This window comes from Gobius niger, assembly GCF_951799975.1.
Source record: "Gobius niger genome assembly, chromosome: 14".
Lineage (NCBI taxonomy): Eukaryota > Metazoa > Chordata > Actinopteri > Gobiiformes > Gobiidae > Gobius > Gobius niger.
The window spans coordinates 2,017,738-2,035,195 of NC_136865.1; the positions used below are offsets into that span (position 1 = coordinate 2,017,738).

The following is a 17,458-nucleotide window of genomic DNA, read 5'->3' on the forward strand; positions in this document are numbered from 1 at the left end:
TGTGGCTTCAATAACAGCTAACCACCACAGAGTGTGTAGTCAGTGAATAAGGACTACTATGTAGCACTTTCAGAAACTTGTGACACACTAGATTTATTATGTGGATGGTCACATGACCTCCCACAAATACATCTATGATAAAAACTTTAGAAATTCTGCATTCCGTTGCCCCACCCTGGTTGGGGCTCCTATACTAGCCTCGGGCTCAAACCAAAGGGACGACGTGGGCCCGCCTTCCTCTGAGCTCACCACCCACAGAGGGTGCCATAGGGGTCGGCTGCACAGAGGACTGAGCAGCAGGCGAAGGCGTGAGGCTCGACAGCCCGGTCGGCACACAGCATCTGGCTCTTTAGCATCAATCTTTTCTCTTCAAGAGAAGAACGTTACCATCTGACAGATACATGCTCTTCATGTCATACTGTACAGCATTTCAGAGTGAGACCAATTTATTGGGTAAAGTAAGTCCGCTAAAAGATTTGCCCATGGTTCTCCATGCCTCCATAGAAGCGGAGCACTCTCTCACCCTTACGCGCTAAATAGCAGTGCCCCTATTAAAGACAGTGGGCTCAAACACGTTGAAGTATTGACACTAGGGGGCAGACTCCAGTTGTGCGAGTTTGGCCATGAGGCGCGATCACTCCTGTGCCTCATTATGCAGGGCCAGAGAGAGCCGTCAGCACCAGGGTAGACACACTCCATCTAAAGCTGGAGGCTCCTGCGGCTCGATGCAGTGCTGGCACTGTACCACACAGTGATGCCGCTGGGCAGGACACTTTCTATGATTAGTGTGGGACTTTGCAGAGGAACTAGAGAGACGCTGTTGTTCTTTCTTGACCAGTGATGTATTGTTTGTGGTTGCCAGGAAAGTATTGTGACACCCTGGACCTTGGTGCTGGTACATGCGTAACTATGGGGTATTTAGGCAGGGTACTGAAGGACAGTTAGTTGCCTAGATCATATTTCTGCATTCAGTAACAATGACAAAAGGGTTCTGGTTTCCTCTTAATATGTATCTGTAAATTTGAGTGGTATCTAATGTAGAATTCCTTTGGAAAAAGCTGATGAGCTTCTGTTGGAATGCTGTGGTTTAGTGTGACTGTCCCTCAGCTGCTCTTCAGCTGACTGTTTTGTTTATGCCTAGAGTGCGCTCAGACTCACCAGGTTTGACAGAGGAGAATGTCATGGTTTGCTGTTGCAGCTGAAGTGACCCTCTCACTGAATGTGTGGATATCTGTGTCTCTGCAGTACGAGGCGTCGGGGCTGGGCCTGATCAGCAGCAGACTCCGGAGCACCCTCAACCGCATCCAGGAGAGCCTCATCGATGTGGTGAGTCATTTAGTTGGGGATTGTAATTACCCATGAGCAGCGGCTGGAATCATGTAGATGACACCGTGTTCTACACGATACAATAATGACAGTAAATAAAAAGTATGGATAAACATTTTAATATAGGTTTAATAATGGAGGAAAATGTATGTGAACACTTTGGAATTTCCCACATTTCTGCCTAAATTGGTCATAAAATGTGGCCTGATCTGCATCAAAATCAGTAAACAGAGTCTTCTTAAACTAATACCACCCAAACATTTACATGTTATTACATTTCTAATAACATGTAAACATTCAGAGGACAGGGAGGGAAAAGTAATTGAACCCAGGAATCTCGCTGTACTGCAACAGTTTTGTAAAGAGGAATGATCCCAGATTTATCCTGATCGTTGTGAACGTCTAATCTGCAACTACAGAAAAACAGTTATTGCTGCAAAAGAAGGATCACTTACTTATGCTTAATAAAGGGGTTCACTTACTTATTCCACGCATGTTGTAAATGTTTCAGGTCTGCAAAATATTTTGATAAACTTTTAAATTTTTTTGATGATTTCACGTTGTCCAGGCCCTGAGGCAACAAAACACCATGATTGTCCTGCTCCAGACTTCACTTCTGCTCTACACGCGCACACTCCATGACCTCTGTATTTATCCATGATGCATGCTCTGATGTGAGCGTGCATCATGTTGGAGCCACAGCGCCAGTAAAAGGACGTTTAGTTGCCGTGTGAAATGCAGACCAAACCACGTGTCGTTCCACAGTTGCTGCTTTAGCCCAGAGGCCGCACTCAGAGACAAAGCAGCGCTGCGTTTGGACTTTCATTATGAAAGTAAACAATCAAATTCCTCCCCTCTTTGACCAGAAAGCCACTCCTAGTTTGCAAAATGAGGAGAGGAGGAACAGAAGTTTCAAAAGTAAACGATCCAGCTCCTCCCCCTTTCCTTCCTGATTGGACCAGACAGGCCGGTTCAAAGGAAAGCTCGTGTTATTGGTCAAAGTGGCAGCCGGAGGATTCTGATTAGTTGCTGAAATCAGCAAGGTCTTTAAAGAGACTTTAGAAAACATATGATTTAATATTGTTTTTGTTGCCTCAAATTTCAGACCCAGGCATCAATTGTACACAACTTTTACATTTGTAAAACATTTAAACTTAGAGACTGTGACTTTAATGTAACCCTGTGGCCTAAATAACTGCAGTCTTTGTCATTTGCTAATTACACACATTCGTCAAGAAAAAACAAAAATGGAAAATTGTATATTTTTCCAAAGTTGTTGATCTCTCCTGAGTCTGTTCGAGCATTGAGTCTCATTGATATGGTGAGTCTGTCCTCATGCATTTCCTGTCATTGAGTGTCCCCTGCCCCCTGATAGACTCTCCCCAGTGCTCTGTGACCACTCAGCCCATTAGGACGCACCGGACTCTCCATTAGCAGTCCCTATTACCGTCCTCACTAATGCTACAGCCACAATTACACTGGCCATGTCCCAGCAGGCTTTACCCACACCTGAAAACACATCCATGTCAAACAACACAGTTCTACCGCTGGGGACTTTGGCCATTTTATCCATTATCAGTACTTTAACGGTGTATGAGCAATGCCTTTTTCAGTAACAAGCTTTACTCATTATGTAGATCCAGAAAACAATGCCTATATTTGCCAAAGAACTGTTATCACAGTATTAGGTGACGCTATATCCATATTAGTAGAAGCCATTCAAAAGTGTAATTTTGGTCTTTCGTGGTTTAGCCTTGTTTTAGTCCTGATTTAGTATTTATAAAGTCTTGCTTTGGCAGTTTGATGCTGGGTAGAGGTTGATCAGTCGGCCGACGTATCTCGCCGATATATGTGTATTTTATTAGCCGATGATTTGCCGATTGAAGGGCGATATCTCAGAAAATGAAAGTGATAGACTTTCTTTTTTTTATTGGAAGTTTGGGAGTTCAGTCAGAAGCTAAAATGTACAAACTTCCTAGGCCTCAGGGCCCGAGGAAACTCGAAGTGAAAATCGGTCACAAGTTTGTACAACTCGGATCATATTTCATATATTTTACATTGCAGGCTTTTGCACATAACTCAGTTCAATAAGCGAAAAGGACTTTACGTTTTTAGGAGAAAATCTCTCTCTCTCTCTCCCATGCCCATAAATCGTTATTGTGTGACCACAAATACACCAATCTGATTGCACAGATTCGTTTGAGTTTGGCAGCAGCAGCAAAAGTGCCCAGACTGATATCCCTGTGTATAAAATATACAGAGGGACATCATTCTGTACAGGCTAAAATAAATCAACCCTTTGTCCAGAATAAGTGCCCCCTGCTGTCACGCATTTTACAGTTTAGCAGCATCATACACAGGATTATAGAGGAGACTTTTTTAATAATGTTGATGGTGCATATCGGCATTGGCATTAGCGCTCACGCCTCACAGCAAGAAGGTCCCGGGTACGATTCCCACCTGGACAGGGCCTTTCTGTGTGGAGTTTGCATGTTCTCCCCGTGCCTGCGTAGGTTTCCTCCGGGTACTCCGGTTTCCCCTACCACTAAAAACATGTACAATAGATTCCCCTCTGGGGCCAGGACTCCCCTGAAAAAGAGATTCTTAATCTCAGTGGGACTATCCTGGTTAAATAAAGGTCAATAAATAAACAAGTATGGAGCAGGAGAAATCATGTTGTGGGGCTGTTCTGTTTCCTCGGGGCCTGGACAACGTGATATCATCAATAGAAAAATGTCCTTTTGTTTTCCTTATTCCTTGAAAATGATGGTCTGTTTAATAATGTGGTAGTTTTTTCCCTTAACTGGATTTAACTGACAACTAATCATCAAATTAGTTTACCATTATCATTTTCAAGCAATAAGGGAAACAAAAGGACATTTTTCTATTGATGATATCACGTTGTCCAGGCCCCGAGGAAACAGAACAGCCCACACCATGGTTTCTCCTGCTCCAGACTTCAAAGTGAGCAGAGGGTTTTGATGTTGATGTGCTGTTCCATTTTTCTTCCACTCATGACGTTGTGTGTTCCTCCCAAAATAGTAACTTGGTTTGCAAAAGAGCTCTTGGATGCTCCACAGCACTACTGGCAAAATATTCTGTGGATTGATGGGCCCAAAGTCGAATAGTTTGGGAGGAACACACAACGTCATATGTGGAGGAAAAATGGAACAACATAACATCAAATCATTTTGATGTGGGCGGGACATAGCTTGTGAAATTGTAGTCCGTCGTTCTCACGTCAGGTCTCAAATGTCTTGTTGGAATGTTGGTGTAGCTCACTTACAATTGTGATATTCATTTATCCACAATAAATGATATTCATTTATCCACAATAAATGATATTCATTTATCCACAATAAATGATATTCATTTATCCACAATAAAAATCATTATTGTTTATGTTCCATTTTTTGTTTTGTTCTTCCAAAATCAGAGTTTGGAAGAACATATAAAGGGATTCCCTGCTCTTGTCCATGATCAAGCCAGTGTTCGAGCTGCCTCGAATAGTTTAAGCTCAGTATGTGAAGGCTTTAGGTTCTTAGCTTTCAAATGTGGAATGGCCTTGTCACATACAGGTGCTCATCATATAATTAGAATATCATGGAATTCATTTATGTCTATAATTCAACTTAAAATGTGAAACTAAGATGTGATATAGACTGATGTCCAAGCCTTTGTTATGATTTTGATGATTATGGCTTACAGTCCATTTTCAAAATATTCCATTTAAAAAAATAAAGGTTACATATTTGACTTTAATGTAATTAGTCTATCATATATTAGTTTCACAGTTTAAAGAGACTATACAGAGTTTAAAAAATTCAAAATTGTGTATTTTCCTCCCCCTACATGTTCCAGCCATGTCCTAATGTGTAGAATGAGCTCAGACCTGTTCACCACGACTGCCTCTAAAATCCTGCACTGTCGCTCAAAATGGTGTTAATTCAGGTCCGAAGTGCCGTCATGCACGAGCTTAAAGGTCCTATATCATGCAAAATCGACTTTTTGGAGCTTTTAGCCATGTTGTTATGCTATTTCCTTATCAAAAACACCCCCAGAGTGGTTTGTGGCTTCATTCACGCAGCTCTCAGTAATCCTCCTGAATCCTGCTCTCTGAGGCTCCTCCCTCTCCTGGTGAACGACTGAGTGTTCAGTTGTGTCGTCACAGCGGAACGGAAGTGCTCGACGTCTGTAATGTAATGTCTTAATTCTATGCTTACGGCCGGATTTTAATTTTTAAAACAGCTTTTTCATTATTTCTGTCGTAAGAGAGATGCAAAAAAAAAAAGAAATAAAAAGAATGTGCCCGAGGTGCTTCCAGGTCAGCTGAGGCCAAAACAAACACACCCCTGAGCGTCTGAACAGATCAGTCATGTTTGCGCTGCAGCTGAAGATGGAGCTCGTTATAACTGGACACACATGTTCTTTATTCTTACCTAACGATCATGTCACGGAGAAAAAGAAGCGCGTTTGGCTACGAGGACGAGAGTTTATTCAACCTTTTTCAAGAAGAGGCCACTTGAAGTTGTTTTTTTCTCCGGGATTCGGCGACTATCACCAAAATATTGTTTTTCTGTGACTGTCTCTGATGGATGTTTGGTGAACCTTCGCCTGAATCAAAGTGGATTAACTTTTATAACCAACGCGAGTCCCATAATGTAAACAGCGATGGACCAGAGGGTGAGTCAATCCAAACGCGGGTTAGCATATTAGCATGTGTGTTAGCCATTTATGAAGCTGTGTTGCAGATGTCAACTCCGTATAACTGCATTGTGAAGTGTCTTCACTTATTGCTGTTTATTTATATTACGGTAAAGTATGTGCGGAGAGAGGGGGCGGAGTTAACTGAATCGAAGCGTTTTGTCTTCCGGGTTTGAAAAATACCTCCAGAAAACACTTATATTTATCACAAAAATGAGTGCTCGATAGCGGTAGAGGTACAATCATTCATATAAATGCCTATACTTAACTTTGGAATGGCTAAAATAGCATGATATAGATCCTTTAATATAGAAGTTGCAGTTACACGTCCGACCTGAGGTGGCAGTGTTGAGTATAAAATGGCTAACTTGCATCTAGCCCCTTTAAGTTGAATAACAGAAGTAAATGCACTTTTTATTTGAAAGCCAAATAGCAAATCTAACTTCATGTGCAAAACCTCTCCATACATTCCCTAGAAAAGCGTTGTGTCCTTGTTTGAACTTTTTTCATTAGTACCAGCTCCAAACCAGTTCTCTGTGTGTCTGCTGGTCACAGTTCTGTGTGAAAGATTATATTATATCTGTTGGCGCGGCCATTCTCATGAAGAGCTTTGAGATGCCGGGTAAAACACAGAGGAAATACAAGACACAATATCTCTTACGTTTGGCGTGCCTGCTAACAGGTTTTTATGAATGAGCAGCCGCCATTTATTGTCTGATTGCACACCTGTGTGTAGCCCCGCCCACACCCAAAATTAGGTCAATTATATGGAACACAACAAGTCAACAATATCTTCCAAAGTGACTTCTGGCAAATTTTTTGCACACAGGAAGTGTTGCTTTTATATTTGCAATTTGTTTAAAAAGTGATTTGACTGTAAACATTTGAATTAGTCCTGGAGCGTAACATTTGAGAGAAGACAAAATGAAGTACTACAGAGACAGGAGGTGTTATTGTTTGCAAAGGAGACTGTAGCAGATAAATCACTTCACTTTTCATTCTTTTGTTGTTTACGCAGAGGAATGGGGAAATCAAAGATTGTTTGTGTAAAAGTGAGCGCTCACTCTGTATTAGACATTTTTGGTACAGTTTTGGTAAATAATTGGTGGCAGAGTGAGCGCTCACACCATGTAAAGATCTTTGACGTGTGAAGTGCTTTTGATTCGTCGAAGCGCAGTGTGTTTAGAAAAGTTGAGCCGAAAGAAAACCCCTGATGTGGCTCTGGCCTGTCCATGATGTGGCTCTGGCCTGTCCCTGATGTGGCTCTGGCCTGTCCCTGATGTGGCTCTGGCCTGTCCCTCATGTGGCTCTGGCCTGTCCCTGATGTGGCTCTGGCCTGTCCCTCATGTGGCTCTGGCCTGTCCCTGATGTGGCTCTGGCCTGTCCCTCATGTGGCTCCGGCCTGTCCCTGATGTGGCTCTGGCCTGTCCCTGATGTGGCTCTGGCCTGTCCATGATGTGGCTCCGGCCTGTCCCTGATGTGGCTCTGGCCTGTCCCTGATGTGGCTCTGGCCTGTCCATGATGTGGCTCTGGCCTGTCCCTGATGTGGCTCTGGCCTGTCCCTCATGTGGCTCTGGCCTGTCCCTGATGTGGCTCTGGCCTGTCCCTGATGTGGCTCTGGCCTGTCCATGATGTGGCTCCGGCCTGTCCCTGATGTGGCTCTGGCCTGTCCATGATGTGGCTCTGGCCTGTCCCTGATGTGGCTCTGGCCTGTCCCTGATGTGGCTCTGGCCTGTCCCTGATGTGGCTCTGGCCTGTCCATGATGTGGCTCTGGCCTGTCCCTGATGTGGCTCTGGCCTGTCCATGATGTGGCTCTGGCCTGTCCCTCATGTGGCTCTGGCCTGTCCCTCATGTGGCTCTGGCCTGTCCCTCATGTGGCTCTGGCCTGTCCCTCATGTGGCTCTGGCCTGTCCCTCATGTGGCTCTGGCCTGTCCCTCATGTGGCTCTGGCCTGTCCCTGATGTGGCTCTGGCCTGTCCCTCATGTGGCTCTGGCCTGTCCCTGATGTGGCTCTGGCCTGTCCCTCATGTGGCTCCGGCCTGTCCCTGATGTGGCTCTGGCCTGTCCCTGATGTGGCTCTGGCCTGTCCATGATGTGGCTCCGGCCTGTCCCTGATGTGGCTCTGGCCTGTCCCTGATGTGGCTCTGGCCTGTCCATGATGTGGCTCTGGCCTGTCCCTGATGTGGCTCTGGCCTGTCCCTCATGTGGCTCTGGCCTGTCCCTGATGTGGCTCTGGCCTGTCCCTCATGTGGCTCCGGCCTGTCCCTGATGTGGCTCTGGCCTGTCCATGATGTGGCTCTGGCCTGTCCCTGATGTGGCTCTGGCCTGTCCATGATGTGGCTCTGGCCTGTCCCTCATGTGGCTCTGGCCTGTCCCTCATGTGGCTCTGGCCTGTCCCTCATGTGGCTCTGGCCTGTCCCTCATGTGGCTCTGGCCTGTCCCTCATGTGGCTCTGGCCTGTCCCTCATGTGGCTCTGGCCTGTCCATGATGTGGCTCTGGCCTGTCCCTCATGTGGCTCTGGCCTGTCCATGATGTGGCTCTGGCCTGTCCATGATGTGGCTCTGGCCTGTCCCTCATGTGGCTCTGGCCTGTCCATGATGTGGCTCTGGCCTGTCCATGATGTGGCTCCGGCCTGTCCCTGATGTGGCTCCGCCTGTCCATGATGTGGCTCTGGCCTGTCCATGATGTGGCTCTGGCCTGTCCATGATGTGGCTCCGGCTTGTCCCTCATGTGGCTCTTGCCTGTTCCTGATGTGGCTCCGGCTTGTCCCTCATGTGGCTCTGGCCTGTCCATGATGTGGCTCCGGCCTGTCCCTGATGTGGCTCCGCCTGTCCTTGATGTGGCTCTGGCCTGTCCATGATGTGGCTCTGGCCTGTCCATGATGTGGCTCCGGCTTGTCCCTCATGTGGCTCTTGCCTGTTCCTGATGTGGCTCCGGCCTGTCCCTCATGTGGCTCCGGCCTGTCCCTGATGTGGCTCTGGCCTGTCCCTGATGTGGCTCTGGCCTGTCCCTGATGTGGCTCTAGCCTGTCCCTGATGTGGCTCTGGCCTGTCCATGATGTGGCTCTGGCCTGTCCCTCATGTGGCTCTGGCCTGTCCATGATGTGGCTCTGGCCTGTCCCTGATGTGGCTCTGGCCTGTCCATGATGTGGCTCTGGCCGGTCCCTGATGTGGCTCTAGCCTGTCCCTGATGTGGCTCTGGCCTGTCCCTCATGTGGCTCTAGCCTGTCCATGATGTGGCTCTGGCCTGTCCCTCATGTGGCTCTGGCCTGTCCATGATGTGGCTCTGGCCTGTCCCTGCAGCTCAGGAGGTAATAATGTCCCTCTTCTCTTTTCATCGCTGCTCAAAACATGAAGTTGCTGGTGACGCTGTGATGGCCTGTGTTGCTTTTTGTTGTGCTGTTTTCCTGCACAATATTTTTTTTATACACGTTATTTTAAATGAATTAAAAGACAATAACTTACTAAAGTTTTAGAAAGTTATTGTACACTGTTTTGTTTTACTTACTAGTTTTAAATGTCGCACAGTGTGGCTTTATGCTGGCACTATAAGCTCAAGCCTTTTCACAGATGGTGTATCGTATCCAAGCTCTAACCAGACATGAAACTTTGACTTTAATTAAAATAACATAGATATGGGAAAAAGTAACGTTAAGGCACCAGTACCGAAAAGCAGGTATCGTTAAAGTGGTATTAAAGAAAAACGGACGGTGCCCAGCCCTAGGTAAAGCTGAAAATAGGAATACGTATGTGAGCGATGCTAAGCATGCTCCTAATACTCAGCTAGGCACTGCTATTTTTGCTGTGGAGTTTCAAAATGAAACCTGTGGAAGACCTTGTGTTTGTGGTCAAAGCAAAACTGTAACATCACCATGACGATGTCCCTCTCCCTGTATAGCCAGGTCAGCGGAGAGGTGAGACACTGACAGGAAATACAACCATACTGAAATAAATGCACTGTTTTATTTTACTTACTGGTTTTAAATGTCACGCAGTGTGGCTTTGCTCGCACTATGAGCTCAAGCCTTTTCACAGAGGGTCTGTCGTATCCAAGCTCTAACCAGACATGAGACTAAAAGCTCTGCCTGGTGCAGGAGATGATGCCATTAATCAGCCCATTACACCATGAAGGGCCAGTCCTGACCTACAGCACATAGGAGTGCTCCACTGCAGACTGTCCAGTGACCTTCAGTATGTTTACATGTAGAGGGTCCTCAAACGGCCCTCGCTTGCCGATTAGGGGCTAATTTCTCCAGAGAACTGTCGCACTGTACGGTACACAAAGCGAAATCACCTCGAACACAATATACAATGTGTTCAGGACTCCACGTGTCTCTGTACGTCACTGCCCCACACAGCAACCTCGCTCTCTTCCTTCTCACAACATCAGGATTATAAATGTGTTGACTTCTACATCCCTGAGATGCGATCTTTCAGTCCATGTCTGCTTCCTCAATTCTCTAATAATGCTATATTTCCATAAACGCTCACAGATTGTGTCCAGACTGTCCGTACCTCATGGAAAGTACATCTACAAATGTGGCTTTATGCAAGTGTTTCAATGTGACAGTTATCGAATTCGGCTCAGTAATATTATTTAAAAAGACTCCATTAACTTCACCCACTCCACAACCCAGGTCATTATTGAAAAATAAAAATTCTAAATTCTTATTAATTATTAATTTTAAACATAGTAAACTGGATTTCAACAGGCAATCAATGTCATTTTCTTGACGTTGTTGATGTTGCTTCATCCATCTATCCATCCGTCCATTTTCTTCCACTTTATCTGGGGCTGGGTTGCAGAGGCAGCAGTCTGAGCAGCGGTGCCCAGACTTCCCTATCCACCTGTTCTGGGGGGACTCCGAGGCGACACCAGGCCAGCTCAGAGACATCGTCCCTCCAGCATGTCCTGGGTCTTCCGCGAGGCCTCCTCCTAATAGAACCTGCCTGGAACAACTCCATGTTGAAAGGAGCAGCGACTCTACTCCGAGCTCCTCCCGGGTAACTGAGCCCCGAAGGATCTCGAAGGGTGCGCCCAGCCACCCTGCGAAGGAAACTCATTTCGACCGCTTGTATCCGCGATCTTGTCCTTTCGGTCACTACCCAAATCTCATGACCATAGGTGAGGGTAGGAACGTACATTGCTTCATACGTTCCTTTAATAATATTAATACTGATGATTGTTAATGATGATGGTTAATGATGATATGTCAAAAATAGACAAATATTGGCCGATAATATCGGTGGCGCCGATATATCGGCCATCCCTAATTGTATCACTCACCGTGCACGCCATCTTAATTTTTTTGGTAGAGTGTGGTGACGGCTTCCGCGTCTTGGGGGAATGAAGTCCCGCCTCTCGGTGCGTGATTGGACCGATGTGAGTAAAATCGTGAAATGATAGGCTGCGAGGAGCTGTCCAGACGGTTTTACTTTAGAACAAAAAGGAGGAGTGTCTGGCAGGCCAGGCAAGATTATAGAGGCAGTTGTGGTGAACAGGTCTGGGCTCATTCACTTTAGGACATCTAGGGGGAGAAAATACCTAATTTAAACATTTTTAAAATCCATGTAGTCCCTTTAATGATGATGATTGATGATAGTTGATGGTTATACGCTACCAGTCTCTGCCTTCAGCCCCTCGGACCACCACTAACCACTCACTCTCAAACTACATTCCCCCATGCACCCTGGTGTTTCCCAAGCAGCCTCCTATCCAAATACCAACCAGGCCCTACCTCAGGCAGAGCATAAGATATTGTTATGGTCATTGGTCTAAAACCTTTAAACCTTTAAAAACGTATTATTATTATTTTTTTCATTCTGTAAATGTGTCACTTTTACACACAGCTTGCCTCATATGGCGTGCTGTATCTAATTTGCACTTGAATATCTTAACTTCCCTTCATTCCTGTGATTGTTTGCTCATTTTTAGAAATTATGAATGCATTGTTTTCCTAAAAATTGAATATAATGTGCATTGAAATGCTTCAAATTGAACTTGCTGCTGCTGTGTAAACTCTGTATTTGATTTAACTAATAATTAATGTTAAGGTTCATCATGTGTACATTGTATCAGCAACACTCACACTGTCCTTCATCTGAAATGAGGACATCAATACTTTGTTGGCTTTTACGTCTCTCTCTGATATGTAAGTCCTTTGGAGTTTTCTGGATAAGAATGTCATATTATGAGTACAGACGCTCCGCCTCCTCCTCGGTGGCTGCTCAGACCTCATCAGGAAACACATTATGAAGTTAATTGCATGTTGCGTTTCATTTGGCGCCAGATCCTTGTGGTTTTGTCCCTCTGTTTTCAAACACAGTGTAAACTAATGGAGTGGAGGTCCCAGGGGGTGTCGGCGCTGCCCCTCCCCAGAATCCGAGATCAGCTCCAGTTAATGCGCTCGTCCCTCCCTCGTGATCTGTCTACGCCTCCTGTATCGTTTCATTAGCGTGGAGCAAACATTTGATTCGTACAGATGATTTCCCCGTCCACAGAAGTGCTCTTTTGTTATTGAAACAATGGTGGCACTCATGGGATTAGCTTTGATACATTTCAATTTTCCTTGAATAGATTGATTGTGAGTGTGCAAGGAGATTTCTGGGATTCCAGGTGTATTCCATTGTGATAACAAGGTTAATCCAAAAAATAATGTGTACCATGGAAGAATCTCATCTCAAATTCACCAGATCCGTGTTGCTTCCTGTTTTGTACCTCCATGAACCCTCATCATGCTTATATAAAACATGTCAATCGTTTGTGCCGTTTTGTGCTGTACAAATCTTGGGTTTTGAGATATTAGTGATTGTTTTATTGGTCAGATCTGAGGTCACCCTGCCTGTTATAAGGCTCCAAATCGGGTTAAAATGTCTATATCTGTGCTGTTTTGTGCTGTAAAGATTTCCGTTTGTGCTGTTTCGGTTTTTAAAATATTACAAACTTTATAGGCGTCCACGTTTGTCCTCGCGCACACATGTTAGTGGTGCGCGGCAACGCACGCTGCATGCAAAGTAGAATCATCAATATCTCAAAAGCGAAAAACAGCACAAACAAACTTTCACAGCACAAAACAGCACAGACGTAACACAAACGATTGACGTATTTTTTAATATAAATGTACATTTAAAGGGGGCCAGCTTCACACAGCTCTGTTTTGTTTGTCCGAGTGAGTCAAAAACTTTGATTCATTGCCCAGCCCAATTTCATTTGTAAGTCATAATATGTAAAATATCAGTTCTAGTCATAACTCCTTCATGCTTGTTGTGTTCCAGGAGACGGCTGAGGGTGCAGTGGTCCACGGTCCGCCAGAGGAGAGGAAGGAGAAGGTGCCCAGTCCTCACTTGAGCCAGCTGGTGGATCTGAGCAACAGCAGCGCTCTCTTTGGCCTGGCCCAGCGCGTGGTGGCCACAGAGTCCCTGTGAGTACCTTTTTCTGCCAACTGCTTTTGTGGTTTCTGTGTTCCACACTGTTTACAGGATGCTTTTGTACGTCTTTGCAATGTTTTTGTGGGATTCAGCTGATTTTTTTTGTACTGCACAGTCCAGAATGGTCCTGAAGAAAGCAGCTTTTTATAAGTAAAGAAACAGAAGCTTATGAGCGAAAGACATTTGAGACCTACACATGTCTTCTTCTAAAACACTGAAGAGCCCCCGCAGCACAATGGAGGAGTCACAAGAGGCGCTACAGGGAACAAAAAAGGGACAAACAAAGAGCTATCCGGGAAAGACTCATAGTGAACAGACGTTCACTGGAGAATAAAACAGATTAACTGCTAAGCTTATCCCAGAAGTGAAGTGGTTATGCGGCAAACCCTGGGTGCGGGTGGGTCGGGTTAGTACTGTGTGGGCTTACAGTCCAGTTTTATGGGGTAAACCTATCATTAGCATGTTTTGTTTTCTCATTGTGCTGAGTTTGGATGTCTCTTGCATGACTTTGATCTCTACTCCAAATGTGGCCTAATGGCAGATACCAAGCACATAATACAAAATAATGCAGCAGCAAAAAGTAAGACATAGTTTAAAACAAGGCTTATAACAAGGTGACAGCTTCTGACTGACCTGAGGAGAGCAGCTTCGTAGCGTCAAGTAAAGACTGCTCCACTATAGTGCCAAACTCCTTTAGTTTGGCTGAAATGGTTGTCCTTGACGTGGTAAATAATTCATAATTTATATTCAGATTTGTCATATTTACATGAAACATTTTAGCTTCTTCAAACTCAGTTAGGCCTTTCCACACATGCCTATATAACAGTATCGTTGTTAATGAGCATTTTGGCGCTCCTTAGAGGAGCTATATCATGCTATTTTAGCCATTCCAAAGTTAAGTATAGGCATTTATATGATATATTGTACCTCTACCATTATGGAGCACTCATTTTTGTGATAAATATAAGTGTTTTCTGGAGGTATTTTTCAAACCCGGAAGACACAACGCTTCGATTCAGTTAACTCCGCCCCCTCTCTCCGCTCATACAACTTTACCGTAATATAAATAAACAACAATAAGTGAAGTTACTTCACGATGCAGTTATATGGAGTTGACATCTGCAACACAGCTTCATAAATGGCTAACACACATGCTAATATGCTAACACACAAGCTAACCCGCGTTTGGACTGACTCACCCTCTGCTCCATCGTTGTTTACATTATGGGACTCGCATTGGTTATAAAAGTTAATCCACTTTGGTTCCCCAAACATCCATCAGTGACAGTCACAGAAAAACAATATTTTGGTGATAGTCGCTGAATCCAGGAGAAAAAAACAGCTGAGTGGCCTCTTCTTGAAAAAGGTTGAATAAACTCCTCTTCCTCGTAGCCAAACGCGCTTCTTTTTCTCCGTCCGTGACATTATCGTTAGTTAAGAATAAAAAACAGGTGTCCAGAGTAGGTAACGAGCTCCATCTTCACAGCTGCAGCGCAAACATGACTGATCTGTTCAGACGTGATGTGTTTGTTTTGGCCACAGCTGACCTGGAAGCACTTCGGGCACATCCTTTTTTTTTTTTTTTTTTTTCATTTTTTTTTTTCATTTTTTACTCTTTGTTTCTCTCTTACGACAGAAATAATGAAAAAGCTGTTTTACAAATTAAAATCAGGCCGTAAGCACAGAATTAAGACATTACATTACAGACGTCGAGCACTTCCGTTCCGCTGTTACGACACAACTGAACACTCAGCCGTTCACAAGGAGAGGGAGGAGCAGCTGCTCAGAGAGCAGGATTCAGGAGGATTACTGAGAGCTGCGTGAATGAAGCCGCAAACCACTCTGGGGGTGTTTTTGATAAGGAAATAGCATAACAACATGGCTAAAAGCTCCAAAAAGTCGATTTTGCATGATATAGGACCTTTAATGAAAGTAGAACTGAAGTTGTTTGGTGGGTGTTGCTCGTGGGGTTACTCTCCGGTGTAAGCATGCACCTGTCCTCACGTCGCAGGCATGTGTATTTCTAGTGTGAAGGGAGAGGGAGCGATTTCAGCAAGGCCCCGCGAGTGCCGAGAGGTTGGAGGGGGTGAGTAAAAAGTGAGGCAAATGGGCTGGTCCTGCACAGTGACATGCAGGTTGCCACAAAGTCAGGTCTGGCATTGGCTCCAGCACACAAGATCCCAGGGCAAACAGAGTGTCTTATCACACCTTTCTCTTGTTCCGTGTGCTCTGCCCACTGTGAAGCTTGAATTATAGCAATCAGATCAGTGGTGTACACAGAAACATCAGTCTGTATAGTCTTATACAGGGGGTTTTCACCCATTTCCAAGAGTTGGGCTGGGATTAGAGATGTCCGAAGGTCTGCTGCATACCCTTAATGTTTTAGCCTATAATGAATATGAGATGAGAAACAGCTGCCATTCCATAACACATACTTCCCTAATCGAACCTAGACCAAATCATTGCTCTGAAAATCAATAGCAACGCATTCACTCACAAGGACCACAACCTCAAATAGAGTGAAATAAACTCAATTTAACAGGCAAGTGTCTTGTCCTTGGGCAAGACACTTGCCTGTTCAAGACAAGTGAAGTGCCTGTTCAAGACACTTCACTTTATTTATATAGCACTGTCGCGACTGCACACATCTGCTGTAACGATTCTTCAGACACATTCACATCATTCATCCTGGCCTATTGTAAATGTTTTTACACTTAATAAAGTTCTTCTTCTAAATGTTTGTAGACTGTGTGCAACATGTTCTTACAAACTTCCCCCCTTCTGCAACTTAAAACTCTTGGAAATTCATTTTCTTTGCTCGTCTTTTGTAACATTTTTTGCCGAGTGCCTCCTGGCCCGGAAATGACTTTGCCGCTAACCACTAGGTGGACTTCAGGGGGAATACCACAGACCTACACCAAAGCTTTATTATTCTTAAAACTATAAACATGAGTAAAGTGTCCTAACATTTTCTTTGAGACAAATGGCTTTATTCAGTACCTGTCTTGGCCCTGGGGTCAGGACATGGAAGAGTATTTCATCTGCTCGTGTATGCTAATGCCCAGTGAAAGGCATCAAAAGCTGACTGAAGTGAACTGTTTTCCAGAGTGTTTCTGGCTGAGCAGTTCGAGGCGTTGCAGTCTCATCTGGACTCCATGATGCCCCCAGCCAAGAAGCCCTTCCTGCAGCAGTTTTACTCCCAGGTACTTCACACACGCAGTACTGCTGTCACAGAAAGTACCCCAAACATCCGCCACAGGAGCATGGAAGCTCACACACGAGTGCAAACGAAAAGAAGTCCTCTGTGTCTGCACATTAACCACTGAACTCGGCAAAAACAGTAGGAGTGGTCTATAAAACCAGCATAATGGGATCTTTAAAGAAAATGCAAATGTTGTCCTGTACTTCTTACAATAGAGTAATGCATAGCTCTGTGTCAGAAGTTGAACAGAGCAAGGAAAGCCTTGATGAATTATTTAAAGTTCAAAGTCAGCTTTTTGTCATTTCTTATACATGAAGCACATGGAGAAGTAAAATGACAAGACTCTCAAGCCACTGGTGCAAAGAACAATTAGCACTGTACATAGAGCTGTATCTCATCGGGTCTGGTGGCACTGTTTTCTTGCTGTCATGTGATTAAGGTCATCATAAGTCTGGAAAATATCAAGTCATACGTATCCACATACTGCAGTAGTGCTGAGCTCAGGTCCTCCATCTGATAGACGTCAGCAGTTTCTTTTTAAAGAAGACAAAAAATGCTTTAGTTACTTTTAAACCATTTAATCAAACCTGCGGGGACAAGGAGAAAACCATTCTGCCAGTGTGTTTGGACTAGGACTGCAAAGTTCTGGTAATATTCGATGGGAATGTATGGGCATTAACAGGAATATATGGGAATTAAAACAACTGAAGGTCGCAGAATGTAAGTTTAGGAAAGTTCACGCTTCTTGTACAAGTCAGGGGTGTGACATCACTCAAATGCATGTTTTAATGGGCAAC

The 17,458-nt window shown here is 44.7% G+C and overlaps 1 protein-coding gene across 1 annotated transcript in view; it reads left to right on the forward strand.

Moving 5' to 3' along the window:
- vps50 (VPS50 subunit of EARP/GARPII complex) overlaps nucleotides 1–17,458 on the forward strand; it is a 105,852-nt gene that overhangs the window by 63,980 nt on the left and 24,414 nt on the right. Inside the window, exons 22-24 of the mRNA XM_079570538.1 lie at nucleotides 1,246–1,326; nucleotides 13,307–13,452; nucleotides 16,566–16,662. Coding sequence (XP_079426664.1) covers nucleotides 1,246–1,326; nucleotides 13,307–13,452; nucleotides 16,566–16,662 — 324 coding nt within the window. The remainder of the gene's footprint in view (nucleotides 1–1,245; nucleotides 1,327–13,306; nucleotides 13,453–16,565; nucleotides 16,663–17,458) is intronic.